The 22219-nt window shown below is 48.4% G+C and overlaps 5 protein-coding genes across 5 annotated transcripts; 2 read left to right on the top strand and 3 right to left on the bottom strand.

Moving 5' to 3' along the window:
• Positions 1-194: 194 nt before the first annotated feature.
• On the top strand, positions 195-5150 carry TRV_01030 (uncharacterized protein; the record flags this gene model as incomplete). The annotated part of the gene is made up of 4 exons (XM_003024768.1): positions 195-205; positions 256-1089; positions 1148-3071; positions 3150-5150. 4 exons carry the CDS (start codon positions 195-197, stop codon positions 5148-5150), a joined length of 4770 nt encoding a protein of 1589 aa, XP_003024814.1.
• A 1394-nt stretch (positions 5151-6544) lies between these two features.
• On the top strand, positions 6545-9009 carry TRV_01029 (uncharacterized protein; the record flags this gene model as incomplete). The annotated part of the gene is made up of 3 exons (XM_003024767.1): positions 6545-8614; positions 8677-8958; positions 8986-9009. The coding sequence occupies 3 exons, from the start codon at positions 6545-6547 to the stop codon at positions 9007-9009; spliced, it is 2376 nt and encodes a 791-aa protein (XP_003024813.1).
• Positions 9010-10145: 1136 nt separating this feature from the next.
• On the bottom strand, positions 10146-11780 carry TRV_01028 (uncharacterized protein; the record flags this gene model as incomplete). Its single annotated transcript, XM_003024766.1, has 2 exons — positions 10146-10785; positions 10864-11780. The coding sequence occupies 2 exons, from the start codon at positions 11778-11780 to the stop codon at positions 10146-10148; spliced, it is 1557 nt and encodes a 518-aa protein (XP_003024812.1).
• Positions 11781-12077: 297 nt separating this feature from the next.
• On the bottom strand, positions 12078-13559 carry TRV_01027 (uncharacterized protein; the record flags this gene model as incomplete). Its single annotated transcript, XM_003024765.1, has 1 exon — positions 12078-13559. The coding sequence occupies one exon, from the start codon at positions 13557-13559 to the stop codon at positions 12078-12080; it is 1482 nt and encodes a 493-aa protein (XP_003024811.1).
• A 4590-nt stretch (positions 13560-18149) lies between these two features.
• TRV_01026 (uncharacterized protein) lies at positions 18150-20225 on the bottom strand (the record flags this gene model as incomplete). The annotated part of the gene is made up of 2 exons (XM_003024764.1): positions 18150-19326; positions 19384-20225. 2 exons carry the CDS (start codon positions 20223-20225, stop codon positions 18150-18152), a joined length of 2019 nt encoding a protein of 672 aa, XP_003024810.1.
• Between the last annotated feature and the right edge of the window lie 1994 nt (positions 20226-22219).

The following is a 22219-nucleotide window of genomic DNA, read 5'->3' as shown; positions in this document are numbered from 1 at the left end:
TGAGTCTCGTATGGATTCAGAACTTCAGCCACTGTGTGCCGACCCTGGGGTTGTTGCTTCCTAGCCAGAGGTTTGAGGTGTGAAGATATGAGAACATGGGCTAGCATATATTCTCCCCAACCCTCTTATAAAAATGGCCCATATTCTTTCAAGGTTCCAGATCGATTTTCCATATTCTCAACTTCCATGAGGCCATGGATAACCGGTATGTTATCCTACATCTTTAGAGCGATGTCATTCTAACATTTCTTACAGGTTAAGACTGCAGCGCCTGCTGCAGGATCTTTGTTCACAAGCACCAGAGGACGCTATCGGTCATCTTCTGGCCTTGTTAAATAAAGAGAATGGACCATGGCCTTTTCGGGACCTCATTCGCAGTTACCAAGGTCTCTGGAAGGCCTTGCCAGAAGCTGTTCGGGATGGCAGTGACTCAAAATGGAACACCACAATAGACCTGCTGAAGCTTAGATTAAAGCACTTCGCTCCAAATATGGAAGATCTCCTACACCATAAGTCTCTGCGACCGGCACTAATCGACACCGAAGCTAATCAAGAGATATCCCATGCCGTGCTTCATGGATTTGTCAAATACTTCGACCTGGGACTCGCCTGCTCTGCTAGCAGAAAACCTCGAGTCATGGTTATCTTACCCAACGGTCCTTTGTTGGCGCTTGCGGTCCTTGCGGTAGCAAATCGCTATACACTGGTGCCAATGGCAAGAGCTGTGACAGCTGAACAACTGAAGATGGATATTAAGGCTGTAGAAGCCGATGCGGTTCTCATGCTTGAAGCAGATGTTCAAAAGTTTCAAGTTGAGTCTGAAATTGCTACCTTCATCGTCAAACCCCAAGACAACCTGACCTTTCGAGTATCCCGTTGGAACGATGCTGGCTCTTCAACCATTGCTCGTGTGAGGCCTAATGGTCCAGATGATCTCGCTGTAATTCTCTTTACCAGCGGAACGAGCGGGACCAAAAAACTAGTGCCAATCACCACATTCAACCTACTGGCTAGTATTATTTTCACGACGGACAGCCTGGGTTTACGGGATACCTCATCTTGTCTTAACATGATGCCTTTACACCATGTGTGAGTTAATGATTATGAAACTGTAAAACAGTCAGAATGAACCACTAACACTTTTTAGTGGCGGAATGGTACGAAGCTTGTGGGCTCCGGTATTTGCAGGGGGCACTACAATATGCTGCCCTACATTCGATCCTAGTTTCTTTTGGGACGCTGTTGAGAAGTGGTGCCCAACGTGGTACTATGCAACACCAACCATGCACCATATGATATTAGCTGAAGCAGAGAACTGTCAGGAGTCTATTCACAAAAGCTCTATCAAATTCATCTGTAATGCAGGTGGCGGTCTTCCCCCAACCCTTGCGGAGCAGCTCCATTCTACCTTCGGCTGTGTTGTTTTGCCGAGTTATGGAATGACAGAATGTGCTCCTATTGCGGCGCCACCGCTGGACTACGACCTCACTCGAGTTGGGGCATCTGGCCTCCCAGCAGGCCCTGACCTTGCCATCCTGGATATATCGCGACCGTCTCGCGTTCCTACTGGTGCAACAGGAAGGATTTGTGTGAGAGGACTTCCTGTCTTCGATGGATATCTAACGTCCACTGGTATTGATAGAAGCGCTTTCGATGCAGCGGGATGGTTTGATACAGGGGACCTTGGCCGCATTGATGAAGCAGGATACCTCTACATCACTGGGAGAAGCAAAGAAGTCATTAACCGCGGCGGGGAGATAATTTCTCCATTGGAAGTAGAGGATGCTATCATTTCAGCCTCCGGGGATCCCTCATCTGTTATCTTTGGCCGCGTGACAGAAACCATGGTGTTTTCTACACCCCATGATGTATTACAAGAGGTTGTCGGTGCTGTTATTGTGACTCCCGCTGGACGCAAAAGACCCGATCTTCGGCAAATACATGACGCGTCGAAAGACCGCCTGGACCAACCCAAATGGCCCACAATCCTGGTCTATATGGATAATATACCAAAAGCTCACAACAAACTCCGCCGCATACAACTCAGTCGCCGATTAGGCCTAGAGACACTTACAGACGATACCTTGCCATCTGATTGTCACTACGAAGCAATCTGCCCTCCACCGGAAACTTCGTTAGATGTCTTAATTGATCAAAGGAGATGTGCTATACAGCATGAAGTGACGAAAGCACATCTTTCCGAGATCTCTGGGATATCAAATGTTTTGATCCGGACAAACCCAATAGACGGGTACCTTACGGCTGTCTTATTTAATGACATTCCGAATCAACTACTCCCTCATGAGATATCAAAACATCTTCGCGTTCTCGTTGATGGATACCTTGTTCCTAGTAGTATCCGGGTCGTTGACGGACCTGCACCGGTAGACTCCGCAGACAACATTGATGAAGCTGCAGTAGATGCCATAATTCGCTCTCAGGCCCAATCTTCCACTTCACCAATTGAACAAAGGGTTTGCGGTCTCTTTGCCGATGCTCTACGATTAACGCTAGGAGACGTGACTCCTACTACGGACTTCTTTCTAGCTGGTGGGGATAGCTTAACGGCTGGACGTCTTGTCTCTCGAATTCGTCAAGAATTCAGTGTTCGACTTGCTAGCGACGTACTATTTCGGCACAGTACAGTTTCTGCAATAAGCATTGTCGTCGAAGATGCTATGGTCCAGCCGAAAGCTGAAGAGAAGAAGTCGGAAGATCTCCCTGGTTGCTTAGAGACTTACAGGTCCACAAACCCAGCCATCCTTCTACTCAACTTGATACCCCTAGGTGTTTTCTCACCAATACTACAAACGCTGCGATGGTCCATGTTTGTGTATATTCTAATTCAAACTTTCCATTGGCAAATCCGTGACACTGTTATTGGTCGGCTTTTCCTCATCCTTTTATCCGGGGTGGTATCTCGACAAGTGATGCATGTTTTCTCTCCTCTTCTGGGTATTGCATTCAAATGGCTACTCATTGGTCGATACCGAGCTGGTATATATCCCATGTGGGGACCATATCATTCTCGGTGGTGGTTGACACAAAAGGTTCTACAAGTGTGTGGAAAGGTAAAGCTGCTCTTATGATACTGATTTTACTATGTTAAGATACCTGCGGGCATATGCTGACTGTCTAACTATGAATAGGGTATCTTTGGCCACTTCGGCTTCACTAGAGTCTTATACTACCGCGCTCTTGGGGCTCGTATTGGCCGTAACGTTCGCATTCATCCGCAGGCTTCTCTTGGGGAATACGACCTAATTGAAATCGGTGATAATGTCGTGCTTGATGACTGTTCATGCAGGCCCTTTTCTGCAGAGCGGAATACGTCTATGCTACTACAGCCAATTCTTATCGGCGCGGACTGTACTGTGGGCCTCAAGGCAGTCATTGCCTCTGGCACAGACCTTCCCCAGGGAGCTTGTTTAGGGCCAAATACATCTAGCTGGGAAATGGAGGATGCACAAGAGTCAAATCGCGAGCTAGCGTCTGCACAGATCCCACAACCACACTGGATTTGGTATGTACTAGTTGTGGGACCCCTGTCTTTGCTAGTATCCTTCGTCTCTCGATTACCAGCTATAGTAGCCTTCTTCCCCGTGGTTATGAAATACCGACAAGTTGAAAATGACATGCTCCGTCAACAGTTACTCTGGTTTGTGAGTCCATCACGTATTGGATATTATGCTCTAGTGGTACTCGCAGGGGCTGTTGTCGGTCCGTTCTCTTGGTTCCTTGCTGTATACCTTGTTAAGCTGGGATTGGACTTAGTCTGTGGTCGACCACGGCCTGGTCCATACAATCTTCATTCCCAGAGACAGATGGTCCGAAGCGCCGTGTTGGATTCCATTATCCCACGAGGAGACATATCTCGTTTGACTCGTATTATAGGGACACACTATGAACTCGTCTCTATTGCAGTTAGAATGCTCGGTGGACGTGTCGGTAAACGAGTTTACTGGCCAGGCACTGGAATTGCAATGGTCCAAGATTACGATCTCCTGGAGATTGGCAACGATGTCGTATTCGGATCCCGATCTACTTTTGTTACCTCTGACGGGATAGGGAGGGACCGCATAGTCATTGGGGATGGAGCATTTGTGGGAGACCACGTTGTTGCTCTACCTGGAGCTACGGTTGGAAAACGCACGACAATTGGGTCAGGGGCGCTGCTACGTCGAAACGGTTCATACCCAGACAATACAACCTGGACTGGAAGCAAGCATGGGGATGCGATACAATTTCCCCAGAATAATTCTCCTCGAAACCAAAGCCAAGAAAGTTTGGATAAAATGGACCTAAAAAATGACGACAACGATACGATATCGCCGTTTGGACGAGCATTTTACAAGGGGCAGGCAAGTTACTATGTGCTCGGGATCGGGCCGATTGTCGCATACTCTACCTTGGCTGCAGCTATCGGGGCCGTGTACTCCGCTTCCAGTATCCTTACAGGTTTACTGGTTGTCTCTCGGTTGGTAAGGATGGATCATATGATGGCTGGACGACATTGGTGGAGGCCTTTCATATTTTACGCAGCGTTCACCGCGGTTGTGGGAGTGGTGACTCTAGTGCAGGCCGCTATAGCCATGGGAATCAAAATAGCTGCCAAATGGATAATCCTTGGACGGCGACGGGAAGGATTTTATCCATGGGACCGAAGCAGCTACTGCCAGCGCTGGCAAATTCTCCTCACTATCGAGAGAATTTTCACCGGGTATTCTGGACGTATGAATGCGATGGTTTTACTGACTGGGACGGCATATATGGTTCAATACTACCGAGCACTTGGGGCCACAATAGGTGCTGACTGCGCATTAGCAGCCAGCGGTGAGGCAGACTTACTAATGACGGAGCCCGACCTGGTGACTTTAGGAAACCGAGTTACTATTGACCATGCCAGTTTGGTGGGCCATTTAAACACCAGGGGAGATTTTGAGCTTCACCCGTTGCAGGTGGGAAGCCGGAGTGTTCTCAGAACCAAGTCAAGACTGTTGTCAGGAGCATCGGTGGGAGAGGATGCGTGCTTGCTGGAACATACCCTAGTTCTGTCGGGAGACCATATAGATGATGGCTGTACGGTTCAGGGCTGGCCCGCCGAACCCTTCATGGATTCGCGGGTAGGGCATTCCTTTCATCTGCCATAATTTAAGCAGTATTGTAACATATTTAATCAGGCGGAAAACGGGCATATATGTATATAAGTAAATATTGTAATACAACTTGAGATTTAGAATGTAAATAAACTGAACAAATGTGACATTTGTTTATGGCAGAAGAGTAAGGAATAGAGTAAAATTTACTCCAATCTATTTCCTGGGATATAGAAGCATGGAATGGACGATATAAAAGTCGAGCAGTAGAAGAATCTACTGGGATGCGGAAAGGGCAGTGTGAATTGGCTCGTCAGTTTATTGGCACCTTTCAGCCGAAGGTTTGGTGTATTTCAAGATAGCCATAGGCCGACTAAGTAGTAGGGTTTTGAGCATGCGATCTAGTAGCTCGGGCTCATAACTGAGTGTCCCCTTAAAACAAGTTTCGGTAGCCGCCGGAGTTTGGTTATGTGTGCAAGAGGCGCAACCTCCAAGGCCAATCAACATCAGCAGACAGCTGTCTAAACTTCTGCTACGGCAGCCTCCCTTGAAGCTCGGTGCAATGGAAAGGAGACCATCTATCCGAGGACCAGTAGTAACGTCTGAATTAACACTTGGCTTCTCTGTAGTTATGTGACGCTGGCTGGCTTCCTATGCGCCCAAGCTGGCCTGTATTCTCTGTCAGTGGCTTGCTCAAGGTCTGGCTAGCGAGCGAGCACCAAACCTGCAAATGCCGCGGCTTTCTGGAGGGTCCTGGGACATGGATATGCTGAATGCGGCCGTCTCCATCTTGTGATAGCAGCAGTTGTAACCGTAGCAGTTAACTAGCAGCAGTTGCTGGTTGTTGCAGTTGTTGTTGTTGTTGTTGTTGAAGCTGGGAGGAAAAGAAAGAAGAAAAACTGCGCAAGTGGTCGCTGTCGTCCGACGGGCGGGTTATGACGCTTTTTTTTGCTTTCGGCGACAACTTCAGCTTCTTCTCTTTTTCATGCTCGCTCAGCCTCTTGCATACACACGCTTTCTCTAGCCCTCACCTTGCCCAACGTACAGCCAGACGGCGTTGCTGTACCCTTCATCACACGCGACAGAGGACTCTGGGTGACGGTTCTTTAGCGGGGACCCTTGGAAGGGCTGTCTGGACACGGCCAGAAGGGGCTTTACCGCTTCATTCAGTGCGTTGTTTCAAGTAAGTTAAGCCCAGGTTCAGCTCTCCATATCCCCTCCCGGGGCCCTGTCTGCTGCAGTCTTGGAGATTATCAGCTCTCCAGCGGCTTGACAGCCAGTCTGGGGACTCTCACTTTGGTATACGTGATAAATAGGTCGGCTTGATGGTTGACTGTATCGCTGACTCTGCTGCTAGGTTGGACCGCTTGCTAAGAGGAGGCATCTAGGCACCCTAGACATGCTTCTCTGACCTGCTTTCAACTCCATAAAACCACCTTCCAGCCGATATGGGGCAGGCCGGCTCTTCTCAAAGAACATCGCCAGGAACTACGAACGACGGAGACCAGCCACGATACAGTTACGGCAGCCTCGGCAGCACCAGCAACAATAATAGTAGTAGTAGTAATGGCTTTCCAACTCCACCGACTTCTACTCGCGAGAGAATGAGAAATAGCGCACATGTCCCTTCCTGGGCACGCTCCCCGGACAACAGTCGACATGAATCTCGGAGCAACACTTCCTCGTGGGTTCCGGATGGCTCCTTGGAGGAATTCCCTGCACCAGCTGGGTCTGTTACTCGAAGCAGCAGCGCCTCAGGCAACAGCAGGCAGTCTCGGATGTCTCGTCTGGGTACGAGAATACTTCCAAACTCCGTCTTGAGAAATCTACTCAACAGCGGGGAGGAGACTCTAGCAGAAGGAAGAGCGCACCGAGACGGACTCTTGTCCAGGAGCTCAGCACGATCAGACTCACCACAACCTACGCCACATCTTCCATCATTTAGAACCCTTAGCACCCGGGGAATAGCGCGGAGGAGATCGATTCGCGGGCCATACGCCCTCCCGAGAGGGGAATCGGCCTTGTTACCTGATTCTCCGCCCAACCCGACTTTCTTAGAGAGCCCGTCCAACTCCCGAATTACAGATTCTCCCCGTCTTTCTTGGAGGTATCGAACAAGGTTGAGTCACGTCCGACATTCAATATCGGCCCCGATATCACACATGTTTAATCCGGCTTATCCAAGCCAGGAAACCTCACCCGCTCCAACGCGACCCTCCCGTGCTGGACTCTCTGATGATTCAGACAGCCCACTAAACCTTCCCAGCAGCACCGAGCCAAATATGAATGTCGATATGGATGTTGACGAGGCTCATGGACCCGATGATTCGGACTCGAGGCCCAGATCTGGCCCAAGTCCGACCCCTGGCTACCACAACGCCTCCAACCAAAGACATTCGACTATCCGATCTCGAGCAACAAGGTTACTAAGGCGAGAGGAGCAAACGCCACTCTCTCGCGTCCTGCAACTTGCTGCAACGGCAATCGCTGCCCAGCTTTCCGGTAATACAAGTCCAGCGGTACCTAGCATCCAATCCGTTGGCGCAGACGGCTTTGACGGTCCCTTGGAATCACTCATGAGCGGCTTACAGCAGGTCTCAGCTAACCAGGAGACTATAAGTAACCTTGATGCTCCCCACGATCCAAACGTCCCCCATGTGAACTTCTTAAGGGTGTTCAGGTTCGTAAACCAGGACAGCCCTTCTCAGCAAAACTCAAGTGAAGGGAGTGAGGACAATACCGACCAGATGGATATTGACGGGCAAGGCTCAACAGACGGGCATCAAGAACGACGTTTGCTCACTTTAGTCGTTGTTGGTGTGAGAGCTGTACCACCCGCAAACGGAGCTGCGGGAGACGCTACCACCAACAACCGCCTAAATGTAGAATCCCTCCTCCGATTACCGCTTCTGGCCCCAGGTAACTTCCTCCGCAATGATAGAAATGGCAGTAACTTTTTACGACGCTCAGATGGCCGTTCAAGATTCTCCCCGCGACGTTATTCAGTTGGAGGCAGCACTTTCCCAGCAAACTACGATAGCCAGCGTCATTTCAGATCTCAGAATTCTTCCAGGCGACCCTCTGATGTTGGATCCTCGAGTGACTTAGCCAGCTCGCTTCCAACTATTCTCTCTGACAGCCCCCAAGGCCCAAACCCGCCTCCATCCACGCCAGCAGAAGCGGGGTTATCGAGGGTGTCCTCCGCCGTCAACACCCCAAGCAGGCGGCCTTCATCTGCATCAGCTATTCTTCCCCAGCTTAATGAGGATGGAACTGGAGAGTCAGGTGACCCATTGGAAGAACACCCAATGGGCTTTAACCCTGCAAGACAACGCCGTAGAAGCGATTCAGAGGCTGCTCGTCACCGTGGGCTGGGCTCCGGTGCTGCGCGAAGAAATGGAGTAGTAGAACCTGATGACCCTTCTCCATCTGGAGGCCGAAGCTGGCTAATTTACGTTGTTGGAACCAATCTGGCTGAGAATCACCCAGCATTTGCTGCGCCCAGCCTGTTTACAGATGTATCTTCATCCGTACCCCTCCCTGTTTTCTGTAAATGAGCGTGGACTAATGCACATTCTAGAACCCGACATATGAGGACATGATACTCTTGTCGTCCTTACTGGGCCCAGCCAAGCCTCCTGTTGCAACACAGGACGAGATAGCTTCCGCAGGCGGCCTATATCGTCTTGTAGAGTACTCCGGGGCTCTGGTTGCAGAAATAATCGGCGAAGAAACTCGGGAGAACATTCCAATAGCTGAGAATGATCGTTGTCTCATATGTTTATGTGACTATGAAGCTGCCGAGGAAGTGAGAATATTGAATAAATGCAAACACGTTTACCATCGCGAGTGCATTGATGAGGTACGTTCTCATTTACTAATGTTATAGAATCAAATGCTAATTCATCTCTAACTAGTGGCTGACAACGGGGCGAAATTCCTGTCCTTTGTGCCGAGGTGAGGGTGTCTCTAACTCCAGCAATGATACTGGTAGTGAGGCGGTGTCGACATCCTAACCTTGTTCTCGCTATCGAGATACTTTACCCATACTACTCGCAAAGCGGCTTTTCCCATCAATGGCGACGTCCTATGTTCTTGCAAGGAAAATTCATCTCTAATATCATGGCCTGGGGTCATGAACACGTCATAATTCTATTCCCCTTTGTATTCTTTTATGCCTTGCCCGCAGAAGATACTTTTCGGCGCCAACCTTTTACCGTTGGTCTGTATCTATTTCATCCCTTGCTTTATTTCTTTATTATTGTTTCTCCTCTACTTCTTGCATATTATTCCTTCGCGGCACCCCTTTCCCCTTTCTTAATATGTGAATGTGATACTTCTCCAGCCTCAAAGCCTGTTTCTGCCCATTCAATTATCTCGTTTATCGCATACGTCTAAAACTTGCTCCTTTTTTGCTTTCTTGTCTCCTTTTGCCCTACAGCAAGCTTTATTCGGCGTTTATCTGAGGGATCATCATACAGCAAAAGGGATCGTGGGGATATGGGATGGAGCTCATAATAATAAATCGGATCATGGTTGGGAAAGGATGGATGGACTGGTGGGCTCATTTCTTAATGCGTTTCTATCCCTTTCAGCTCCTTTACGAACTCTTTCATACCTATATTTATACCTATTTACTTATGAAATCACAAATTACTTGACATACTTCTTGAATTCGACCAGATATCTCCGGGCCTAGGCTCATGAGAAACCGGTATATATTGTTTTCCACATTGTTTAGAATAATGGCATAAGTCCTGTAACGAGTTACTACCTAACTAGGAGCAAACATATTTGTGGAGTATAGTGTAAAGAAATATGACATGCTTCAAGTTTCTGTACTTGACAAGCGTTGAGTGGGTATATAATATGATAGAAAATTTTCAATAATACAATATGACCGCCCACCGGTGTGACTGAAAGCACTAGGAAATAGTCAACTGTGCTGATAATACAGAACTCCTAACTCTGCAAAATAAAGCCCCTGGTATATCGTAACGAGTTGGCACGCTGCGTACGAAAGCGTTAAACTTAAGAGCCCCGACGACATTAGGGTATTTGCCGCTTTAGAACACCCAATCCTCCAGCTTTCATATCTTCAAGGCGGTTCTTAATAGCATTCCCCTCTGCTTCAACAGCATCATGACGTCTCTTGATTTCTGCTTCGAAAATAGCGGCCACGTCCCGTCTAGCTTGGCGAACCTCTTTAGATTTCTGTAGCATTTGACAAAATTCATCAACCAGCAGATCTCCGCATTCTTCCCATTCCGATATAGTCACGGAGGAAAAGAATACACGACGCTGATCATCTGTCAAATTTTTCAGGCGGAGGAGTTTGTCTTTTAGTGATAGCTGTGAATCATGCTGGAAGAGGGGTTGGACAGGAGTTGGGTTAAAGTCAAAGCTCTCCGCTTGGAGATCTGAGAATGCTTTCGTTTCCAGGATGTTAGGTGGGTAGTCGGATATAAAGTTTGAGTAAGGGCGCTTGGATGAAATAGCTGACACCGTAGAGAGATGAGGTGAGTGTAGGGAGACATGTTCTTCATGACGAGCCATTTCTTCAAATCCGTCATCATCGGAGTAGTCCACGGCGCTGAGATCGGTTGCTGTATCAAAGGCTCCCCGGTTATGAGCCGAGGACTGATCGTCAACAGAATGATGCAGCTCTTGGTCAACCAAATTTTCCTCACTAGATAGGCTGATATTAGACGTTGTGACTATTACATTGAAATAAACGTCAAAAATAAGAAGCAAATATTACACTCACACTTCTTGATTTGGCTCCTCAGCATGGCCAGAATATGGGTCGGGCGCAGCAAAATGAGGCCTTGCGGCAAACCTATTTCTTGTTGACAATCTTTGGGCTACTGGTCTGGGGGTGATTTTAGGGACTTCGAAGTGGTTGTTCTGCGGAGGTTGGGTTGTCGATGACGCTCCATTTGGATGGCTGTCCCTGCCAATGGGAGCTTGGTACAGATTTTGAGAGTTTGGGTGAGAAGTGCCTTCTCCATCCACATTTCTGTTTGGTGAAGAAGTATCTTCTCTTAGGATTGCCTCAATCTTTTGCCAGCTTAGGGTTTCTTTTGTGGAATGGGCATTGTTGGCCTCCCAGCCGGAATCATGCTCTCGATGGTCGTTTCCTGCCTGTTCTCTAAATCCTTCTTGCCCCTGATGTGCTTGGTCATAGTCATTTGTCCCTTGCATATTCCCCTCTTCATCAGAGTCAAGTTCCTTGATTCTCTCAGCAATAGACTTATAGCCGCCGTTGTTTTGGGCCACAGCTGTGCCTGGGCGGCTGGTATCTTCATGTGCATAATAAGGATTCCCCGCAACAGATCCTGCTTCTGTGTCTCGCAAGACGCTAAAAGTGGTAGTAGAATCATCAACACCCTCAAGGTCGGTATCAAAAATGTCCCCGGGTCCTTCGTTTTGATTTGCAGTATTAACGTCTTGTGGTGGCTTGCCAGGCAGTCCATTGGACGTTGTGTTTTCTGGAAGTGAATTTCTGTGCTCCTTGTTAATAGAAGGCCGGTTGAACCCATGTAATCCACCCAACGGAGCAGGCGGTAGCTTTATTTTGGCCAGCTCAACTTGGCGCTCTCTGGAATTTTGAACTGGCTTAGGGAGCCTCTTCTCTATCCCATTTGAATCCCTGCCCCCTTGGACAAAATCACTGACTCTCATGATTCTGGGCTAAAGTGTTTTATATTTGAAGGTAACGGCTCGCTGTCCTAATATCCTTCGACATCAAGATTCAATATAAACCCTGGGTGGTGTGTCATTGATTATTGATGTCCCTGTGATGTTGAAATTAAGCTCAAAAAGAGGTACATTTTAGGTTTGTCACATGATGGTCTTTATTTTCAGCTACATCTGGAGGATTGCACGAACATACATATCTACTGGAAAGGAAGTATTTTAATTAATTGGGGCGATGATACGGCGTGTCAGCGCATGATTCAATCTTTATATCGGATGCGTTTACAAGGGGGTAACGACAGAGCTTTGGTTCCGTTCGAATCTAGCCTGCGCTTTGTTGAAGAATGACTTTGCTTTCTCGAACTCCGCAAGTCTTTTCTCCTTTGCTACATCGATTTCGATCCTCAGTATCTTGGCGTTCAGACGTGCGTTTTCACCATCACCATCATCAACTTGAAGACTGTCTTCGTCTTCCTCGTTATCCTTCATACCAGCAAAGCCTGGCTCCTCTTCACTAGGTAAGACTGAAGATAGGTAAAGATCACCTATCCATTGAGATACCATTCCACGCAGCCTAAGCAATTCGTGGCTATCCGAGAAAGGAGGAGAAACGAGCAAATCATCCATCTGTCTTGCAATCTGGTGAGCATCTTGGAGTTCTTTAACACGAGCGTCAATGGTGGCTTTTTTATCATCCGACGGCTTCTCATCCCTCTCCGTATATTCCTCCATTTTTGTATCAGGATCTGTGTAATCATTGCTGTCAGCAACAGACGCACCGGGGCTGTGAGCTAGGTCCCCAGCCTCCCTAGCCAGGCGGCTCTCTTCTTGGGACACTGATATCCACAACCCAAACATGGCTGGATAGAAATGTAATGAGCTTAGCGCGTTCGGCGCTGCCTTACGATACTGATACTGGATAATCAGTCTTTCGTAGTATTCCTTTGCTCGCTGAAACCCTTCCCTTGTAAACCATACCCTATCACCGTTGATTTCAGGGTTCCTGTTGCTCGTATCTGCGGGTTTACTGGCATTTGAGCCAGTCTGTAGTAGTATCTCTGCTCCAGTGGCCCACCTCCCTGAGTTCCTCACATCTACCGGGTGTCCACCAAAGTTATCTCGAAGAATCAGACCCAGAGCCCTCCCAGCACGGAGATAGTCTCCTTCCATTAGACAGCGATGTAAGATGGTTGTCACAACGCTCGAATGATGAAGCCGTAGAGTATTTTTCTTTGCAGGGTTACCACCTGCTAAGTATATTGGTGGATTCAATTGAGATAGCTCGGCCTCTATTCGTTGTCTGTTATTTAGAGATTTGGCGCTCTTCCGTTTTGTGGTCAAAGTGCTTCCCCCATCTTGGTTACCGTCGGATTCATGATCACTATCAAGGAAATCATGGTCGTCCAAATCAGCTTTATGGGGAAATTTACCACCTGGCAACTCGCGATACGTTGGAAGCCCTGAGATCCTATATTGATGTGCCTCTCCAGGAGATAAGACTAGTGGTATTCTAGGGCTTGTCTGGCGTTTCTCCCGTTGTTTATTCTTCAACTCAGGCTCGCTTTGTATCGCGCTGTCTGTTCCATATCCATCACTGCCCTCTTGGTTCGAATCTTCGTTGTCGTGGCCATGTTCCTTTTGAAGTCTTCCTCGCTGCCTCAGGTGTTCGTACTTGGCTGTCCGGTAGCTCACAGGCTGCTGCCACAACGGCAGTGGGAGGGCAAAATATGATGCAGCTTGCTCTGAATATGCATTAGTCGACATAAAGAGCAGGGCTTCCCTATGATATACCGGGAACGTCAAGGTGCTGAAACTACCACGAGCTCCGTCATCAATTGTACCACCTCGCAGAGGGAGCGCAAAAAGCTCTTTTCCGGCTTCTGTCGTTGTCAGAGCTCATCAGTAGTGTTTCCCTTGACGGCTGGAGGGCAGCCCGAAAAAAAATATTATCACGTGACTATACAACTGCGCGCAGCAAGGGAGTCGTAGGCATAGGAAAATTGATAAGAACAAGAAATAAATCGAGGAGTAGAAAATGATGGCTGTAAAGTCCTGCATCTGTATCAAATCTACTTATCTATCGCCTTATACTCGAAGATATATGTCGCTATATAGGTTACATCTCCGTATTTCATCAATCGCCCCGTAGCTAGTTTATAACAACGGTGGCCTGCCCCTGCCTTCGTGCTAAATCGGCCTTTAAGGATAAAGTGAAGGAAGAGACGCATGAGATGGCTATTAGACCATATGTAGAGTTGTTTCAACCGATGTGCTGCCGTATCCAGATTTCCCGCCAACTCTCACGACGACAATCCGTGACAACCATCCTTAGAGAGCTCCTTAATAGTATTCCGGAATTATAGAGTATTAGCCATAACATTGGGTATAGCCAGACGTTGTTGTGGCCTGTGGCAAGTATTCAAAGCCTCACATAGAGAGGCGCAACGGCGTCTCAGCATGGAAGGTGCAAGCAACGTCCGATGTCAACAAAAGTCCCGAGTTGTATATCGCCCTTTCCCAACCAGGACGAACAGCTGGCCGCGAGTTCCCTATGAGGAGCCCTTTGCTGTATATTTTGTTGTCTCCGTCTTCGCAACCCTCTTCTTTTCCTCTTCTCTGTTTATTTTATTTTATTTTCCCTCCTCTAAACCATCTCGTCTCATCGTCAACTTCTATCATCCGAGTCCGAGGTATGGCCCGGCAGAGAAATCCTTGCTAGTACCGTATCCTTGACCGTTTCTTTTCACTGCTAATGATGACCTGTCATAGGAAGCATGACAGAATGCTCAGAAGCGCTGGAACAAGGGAATTTTTATTCCTGAATGCCAAATAAAAAGGCAAGTACGACTTCTCAATGAACAGTGATGGAGACGCGTATCGTGTTCTGAGAGTGTTGGCCTCCACGGGGAGGGTCACTCAATGATGACATCGCTAATCTTCTGAGAGAGAGGAGTGGTTTTTTTCTCGTTTTTTTACCAGCTTGCATAGTCAAGGGTGACCTTCGCCCCGGCTAACAAAAAAAATCTCTCTTCTCCAGGTATGAACAGTTAAGGGGTATGATAAAACTTTAAAGGCAAGTATTCCCCAGTGATCAGTGATAAAGCAACACATATTACTATCCTGTGGGAGTTTGTTTCCATGGAGAAGACCATTCAATGACTATGAGATGCTGATCTCTTGGTTAGAAGGGGTATATTCCTGGTTTCTCCAATTTGCATAGCCGAGGGCAACGAAAGCTAACCAAGATAATACTCATGTAGGTGCAACGGCATACGCGAGCACAAGATCTATCCGGATCTTGAGTCTGTTAAGGATTGCTGTTGACAACATCAAACGAAGCCGAGAAGCAAGTTTGTATTGACCTTGGTATAATGGATTTGGTGGTAGGTTCGAACCAGTCAGTCAAGGAGCCCCGCTCCACGCAATAAGCGTCAGATACTGACCACTGGTGCAGACAAACGAGAAAGGCCTAGTGTCTGACAAAAACCATGTGTATTCAGCGGGATCAGGATCCCGGCAGAGGAAAGGGGACAAGGTCGAGACCATGACTGCAGTGCAAGTCGGTTCTACCCCCGACATTTTTGCACTCACTACCTGTCAGATTCTGGCGGCATGTATATGATGTCAGTTTTTGTATTAGCCATCTTATCTCGCTACACTTTGCTTGGTTAAAGCCTCGCACGTTCGATAGACCTCAATCTTATCATCCGCCTTCTGACAATATATTACCTGTAGCATTCACCCATCTTTCACCTATCCGTGTATCTATTTGTCTCTCCTATAATCTGGGTGCTGAGACATTGGTTTGGTAGTCCTATTGTGAATTTTGTAGAGAAGAGAGAGACAGCATAGAAGAACCCTTGACGGCGTATTGACGGCATAAGTGTACTTTGTAGGACGATAGATTGACCTGCGAAGGGCCAAAGAGCAAGAAGAACGGTTCAGGATCCAAAACCAAGCAGGCGCTAAACTAACTAGTCATTAGTCGTTGATTAGTCATCAATAAAAAAAAGAGAGAGAGGCAAAAAGACGTTTTGCAAGAATCGAACCTGCAGCCTCCCAAAAAAAAAAAAAAAAAAAAAAAAGTTGGAGGCCCCCAAGTTAGCCGTTTTTATAGAGACGCGTATCGTACCATTCGGCTATATCTCGTAAGAGTCAAATAACGCCTGCTGTGTTAAACAAGAAGGCATGTTACGCCACCTGGGAGACTATCGACACATTCAGAACACCATAGATACCCCCAGCACCGTCATCTCGACTCTTTACGGTGTATCAATGGTGGGCTCCATGAAGCCGAAAAGTGCTTTGTTCGCGCTCACAGAAACCTCAGGGGCTGTAGAGAAGTTACAAGGGGGGTGTCTGGCTTCGCTACTGTCAATGAATTGTCCCTTCAGTGGTCAAAATGGTGACAACAACCGCATCAAGTATTGGCCCCCAACCAAATATTTCCTCTTAACTACATGCATGACATCTCTCCGGGAGTCACTTCTGGCTTTCTACCTATCGGGGTGGGAAAGATGGAATATGTATTTGACTAACACTTTATCAAATGCCGAGCCAGAAGGAGGGGGCGGCCAGCTTGTGTCTTCGTTTTGTATGTATTACTCCCCTTAACAGTCCTAACAACAACTGCAGTAACAACTGCAAGGCCATCATCTCGTGGCTCGGTCGGGTCCTTTCGATGTACTCATACTCAACTCGACATCATCCTTGCATAGCTATATGATACCCAGCTTTCGTCCTCGGTGTCTCCGGTCGCTGCCTTGGTCTCATGACTTGTGGCTGAGTCTCATCCCACTCACTGCTGGCTTGCGGCCGGGTTTAGGACAGGGGTTTATTAACCCAACTCAAGCTCGCTACAGAGGACTGCTGCCGGCTGCGAAGTGTCGTTAACCCCATGCCGCATGCGACGGCTTCATCCGCCGAACTGTCACAAGAGCATGTTATCCACGGCTATGAGAGGAAAAGTCAAACCAACACCTTGAAAGCAGGCCTGAACCTGGAAACTAGTAGCTAGTTATGGATGAACCAGGTATTTGGCATACCAGCTCCCTCGGCTGTTTTCATTACATAAATGGCTATAATAATTAGCCAGGAGTAGAAGAGTTCCCCTCATTTACCGGCTGGACCTTTTTTTTTTTTTTTTTTTAACAGAAAACAGATACCTTTTGAACGGAGAGTTAGAACCAGGAGGAACGCAGAGACTTAGATTTCGAACGCGTGGCTTTTTTCCATTGCTAGTAACCAAGCATATTTCATGATAATCATTCTTCGCTCTCATACATCATATCGTTAAGGTCATGTCAGGTCGTGTCCTCGGGTTCGTACATCGAAAATAAAGGGGGTGAAGATGGACAAATAAAAAAGGAGTATTTTCAACATTTCCCAAGAAGTCAAAAAAAGGGAAGAACGGGAGAGGAAGCGGAAGAAAGCTGGGAAGAGTTAAGAGTGAAATAGAGAGCTTGAAGCTGCCGATGCGCGAAACAAGGATGGAGAGACAAGGCTAGAATGAACAGACAGCAACGCGCAGGAAGAGGAGTGGAGTTGCTCAAGTTAATACACCGAAATGGGGGGGAGACTCGAGGGAGATGAGGTGGGATGGGGAAAGGGTAGAGTTCAAACAAATGAAAGATATGTTGCTGCCGAAGCTGTGGTTTGAAAGTGAGTGGACAAAGGGAAGTAGACGACGTTCGTGGTCTGTATATAAAAAGTAAGTTTGGATAGATCTCTGGGGAGCTTGCTCGCGCAAACGGAGCGAAATATCAAAAAAGGTCAAAAAAAGAAGAATAAAAAAAATATAAGTGAAAAGAGTAAATGAACAAAAGTAAAGGAGAAAGCATAAAAGCCATCAAACAACATTAACAAGAACCCGTAAGAAAACCCCTCCTCTCAAGAAATGCGGAAAAAAAAGAACAAGCTGCGAAAACAATTAGCTATGTGTGAATGCGGGTATGAAACGGTGAATGCCTCGCGGCTGGTCTCTGGAGGGAGAGACTCTGGTCCCCCTCGACAAGGTAATAATGGTAGGAATATTTTCTGCCATCCGTCCGATCCACAGACGGCCCATAAGAATGAGAAAAGATGCATAACCCGCGAGGGAAGAAATAAAATATGGCGTATAGAACCTTGATCCAAAAAACAATGCAAGACGTAGATGCGATTGGAGAGAACAAACGAAATAGGCGGTGGATAAAATCCATTCTGGGCCGCGTAGAGCGATAAGGCCAGCAGTGCGATGAGGAAGTATCACATACTGGCCGAAGATTCATTGCACTGGTAACGTTGATATTCCGTATTGTATACCGAAGGCTTGTTCAAGTATTTGTCGGCTGAAGAGGGAGTGCTGAAGAGAAATCAACAGGTGGCGGACTCCCTGCCAGGCTCCTCGGCCTTGACAGTCTTTCCAGCACACTCTCTCACCATGTTGTTGAAGTCCTGTAGTACCTTCTGGGGGACACGGTCCCACATTAGTGATCGCGAGTAGATGTCTGGGTTTCCATTTCCCTTGAAAGCGGCACGGTTCTGAAGTCCATTATTGCGCATAGCAGCGTAGGCCTGCTGCAGGTTCGATGGAGGAGCAACGTGGTCCTCGCCCATTTCGTCATCACCCAGAGTAGTTAGTGCTTGGTATTGCTTGGTAGTCATGGCAAAGGCCTGGGCATCTTCCTGTTCTTTTGACGGTGCAACGAGGTTGTTATGTAAAACATCAAGATTTGTAGCAGCACCGCCAGTAGGGCCAGAGGTGATCTGGGCCATTTCACTGTTGCTAATGGTGGTGGGCAACAAGGCACTGGAGCTGGGCGATGGACCAACAATGCTAGCCGAGTTCCCCTCAGGAGAGCCAGAGGCAAGGACTGCACGCAAGACGTTTGCTGACTCTGCGCGATATTCTTCGGACAGAGCGGGAATGGCAGGCTGCGAAGTGGAGGTGCTGTTGGAGGCAATAAAGGCACCGAAAAGCAGGCACATGTAGAAAGCATTCCAACTGAAAGCAGAGTCGGACTGGGTCAACGGCTTCTCTGCTTGTTTCTCCGTCTTCTTGGAGCTGAAGTCTAGAGTGAATGGATGTCGAGCAGGCGTAGGCGTGGGGCTGCGGGGCTGCGGGCGCTGTTCGGTGTCGAGGCTGAACTCATCCGATAGGGAGAATGACTCCCATGAAGGGTTGTCCATGTTGAGGCCGCCATAGTCAGAAAAGTCGTTGCGAACCGTGGAGCCAGAGTCAGAGGGATTACTAGAGTTCATCTCCATCCGCTCCAAGTGTTCTCGAAGAATAGTGTTCTTCTTTCGGAGCTCGCCTGTCTCAAGGGTGTGGGTGCGGATCAACTCTTCCTTTTCCATGTGAAGCTGTTCAACAAACTGGTGCAACTGTTGCTGGCGTTCAAGCATTTCGTTCTTTTCCCTGATGAGTTCTGCCTCTCGAAGCTTCATCTCCTGGAGTGCCTCTTGGAGCTCATTAATGTGAGTTGAAGATCTTCGTTTGTCCTCCTCCAGCTGTTCGGTGTGAACCTTCTTTCGCTGGCGAGAGTCAAGGCTAGAAAAATGTCAGTAAGAGAGTAATTCATGCACCTATAGAGTGGATAGCACTTACGCTGCCTGCCTGTTCCTAAGAAGACGTTTCTGCTGCTTGAGTTCCTTGATCTCGTCTTCATCGTTTGACTGGCTGATCAGGAGATCAATGTTACTCAGCGTCCGCTCGGCAGGGATATCGAAACGGGCGTTCTTCTTGCGAATTCCATCTCGTCGGATGGTAAGACTGGCTGCGCTGTTTCGATATCCACCGGATGTTCTGACAGGTCGTGACTGGACTTCTGGCACTTCAGATGACCCCGATACCCAGCCTTGGCTAGATTGCGGAGACATGGGAATGGAATTAGGCGCCGCGAAGGGCGGAGAGGCTCTGAATTGCATCTGCTGATACGACATTGGCTGTACCTGGCCAACGGCGCCACCGGTAAATGGGTTGGCAACGGCGCCATCGAACTCTTGGGGGAAGTTCTCGTAGATTGGCGTAGGGGTACAGGAGCCGGATTCATTAGATACCGGCCAAAGCGGTTGTTGCTGCTGGTGGTGCTGGTGGTGTGGATGTTGTTGCTGGGCGAAGGCTCCTGTGGGTGCATCTAGTCGCACAAAGGGATTGCTGACAGGCTCGAAGAGTGGTGTCGATAGTTGTGATGGATGCCGTGACTGTGCGTCGGTCTGGTGCTGAGCCATATCCGACCATACCGACTCCCTCCGCGAGAACTCGTCGGTGGCCTGGTCAAAGGACGTCCGCCGTGAGCTGTCCATCGACATATCCTGAGCGCTGGTGTCTAGGATCTTGTCGTCCAGTACGCTCATCTCCTCATCTCTGGCGAACATGGGTTTTGTGTCGAGGTTTGGAGGGGGCTGGAAGAAGTCAAAGGCCGGCGACGGAAGAGAAAATCTCGCCATCTTGGGCTGTGTGTATATATCGGTTGGTGTTATAAAAAAGGCGCACTGGAGGCGGGAATATCGTCAAGTCCCGCCGTACAATAAAATAAAATCAAATATAGAAAAAAAACAAAAAAGGCACACTATGCAAGAATCAAGGGGGTCGTGGTCGTTAAATCGTCTCGTCGTAGAATAAAGTGTTCAGCGTGATGGTTGGCAGCGTTCGTTGTAGGAGGAAGAAGAAGAAGCAGAAGCGGAAGAAGATATCCTCCTGCCTTGGTTGCGGGAAGAAGCGGTGTGCGATGGTTACGGTTGGCTCCCTTCCGTCTTTTTTTTTTTCTCCTCTGCGGACGGGCCAAAGAAAAAAAAAAAAAAGATGGCGCGCGCAAGAAGTGGGCAAGGGAAGAGAAGAAAAAGAAGAGAAGAAGCAACGATAGAACACTGTGCAACGTGCCTGGGAGAGAGGGGGGGGGGGGAGGGACGAGAGGGACGTTGATGCGGGGGGGGATGGAAGAGTAAGTAAAAGAAGCGTTAGACGGGGATCTCGTTGCTTCTGCTGCTGTTCTCCTGCTCGTGTTGAGGTCAAGAGACACTATGGTGACGGCGGGTGGGTGGTGCTTTTTTAGTGATGGCTTGATATCTAGTAAGTAGAGATCATCTGCTCAGGGCAGCGGGGGCAGCTAAAATATATCTTTTGATCCGACTCTGTCGGTATCTTGTGAGTGTGAAGGGTCAGACGAAGGCCGTCGTTCTTTTAATACGGCCGTCGCGGTCACTCGTGGTGCTGCGCAAGCCGTCTGGGCTGCCCTATCAACTGTCGACCTCTCCCTGACGATGGAGATGCGATCGAGGCGTTCGAGCAATGATAACCCGACCCTTGACTGAGGTAACTAGTCAAGGTGGTGGTGAACGGGGGGAAAAGGTTTCGTGCAAGAGAGCCACCTTCGTACCCGTCGACAACAGGAGCAGATCGAAAAAAAATGTTGCCCAGCGGTATTGATAATAATCTGGCTGTTTGATTCTGTACCCTTTTGGTACGGAGTAAGTTACAGCAACATCAAGCCGGAGGGTGTGGTGCGTCCGTGTGTCGGATGGGCGGTTTGGTCCAGTCACTGCGCTGCTTCCCATGTCCCTTGCGGGTGCCTGGAGCTCGATGTACGGTTCCCCGTCCACTGGACAAGCGTATATTCCCTTTTCTTGTCAGGCCAAAGATGCCATCTCTCGATTGAGGAATGCAAAATACATGGACAAGACAGAAAAAGGAAAGAGAGAGCTCGAGCATGTACCTCGATCTCATCCATCGTCATCCTCTCTCTGGCTCTGGCGGCGACGGGGCACGCTTGGGGATTGTCGACTGACGCCTAAACTGTACGGGGATGCACCCTCACCGGCAGTCCGTTGCGAATCCATCCTGGTTCCAGATCGACCAGCCATCGTTCCCTCGCCGGAAGTCTAAAAAGTAAGGCGACGAAACAGCGGCCTGCCTCGAGCTCTGCGAGCGGCTGCCATTGGATGCCTCTTATTGGGGTTGTCTTTTGGGGTTTTGGGCATACTTGCAGCTCTAGCTCCTGTCCTCTTTTATTTTTTTTAATGTTCCCTGTACGGAGTATGGAGTGGACATATTTGACCTTTTTTTATTTTTCTTGCGCCTCTGAATTTTGAATATTTTTTAAACTTCGACGTTTCTGCTCTGTCTGGGAGGAAGTCGAACCACACAGGTGGAATTCCGAGATAGTCGCCTGGCTTGTGCTGTTTAAAAAAACAGGCGATATATTTACCGATCATGTCTGGAGATATTCGTTCGATACCTGCGAAGAACTCGGTCGAATAGACTGAGTCAACTCGGAGCTGGGGGATGGGGGAGGGATCTGATGTTGCCCGGTATCGCTCATCTTGGACAGTTTGATGTCTTCTCGTCGAGTCCCTCGAGAGCATAAGCCCCTTCTGACACACGGCTCCTGTCTCAGAGAACAGGGGGGCCGAGTATACTTACTCCGCCTGGACTCAGCGGACAC

The sequence above is a fragment of the Trichophyton verrucosum genome (assembly GCF_000151505.1).
Source record: "Trichophyton verrucosum HKI 0517 chromosome Unknown contig00094_1.f1.exp, whole genome shotgun sequence".
Lineage (NCBI taxonomy): Eukaryota > Fungi > Ascomycota > Eurotiomycetes > Onygenales > Arthrodermataceae > Trichophyton > Trichophyton verrucosum.
This window is presented reverse-complemented; position numbering and strand designations above follow the sequence as displayed.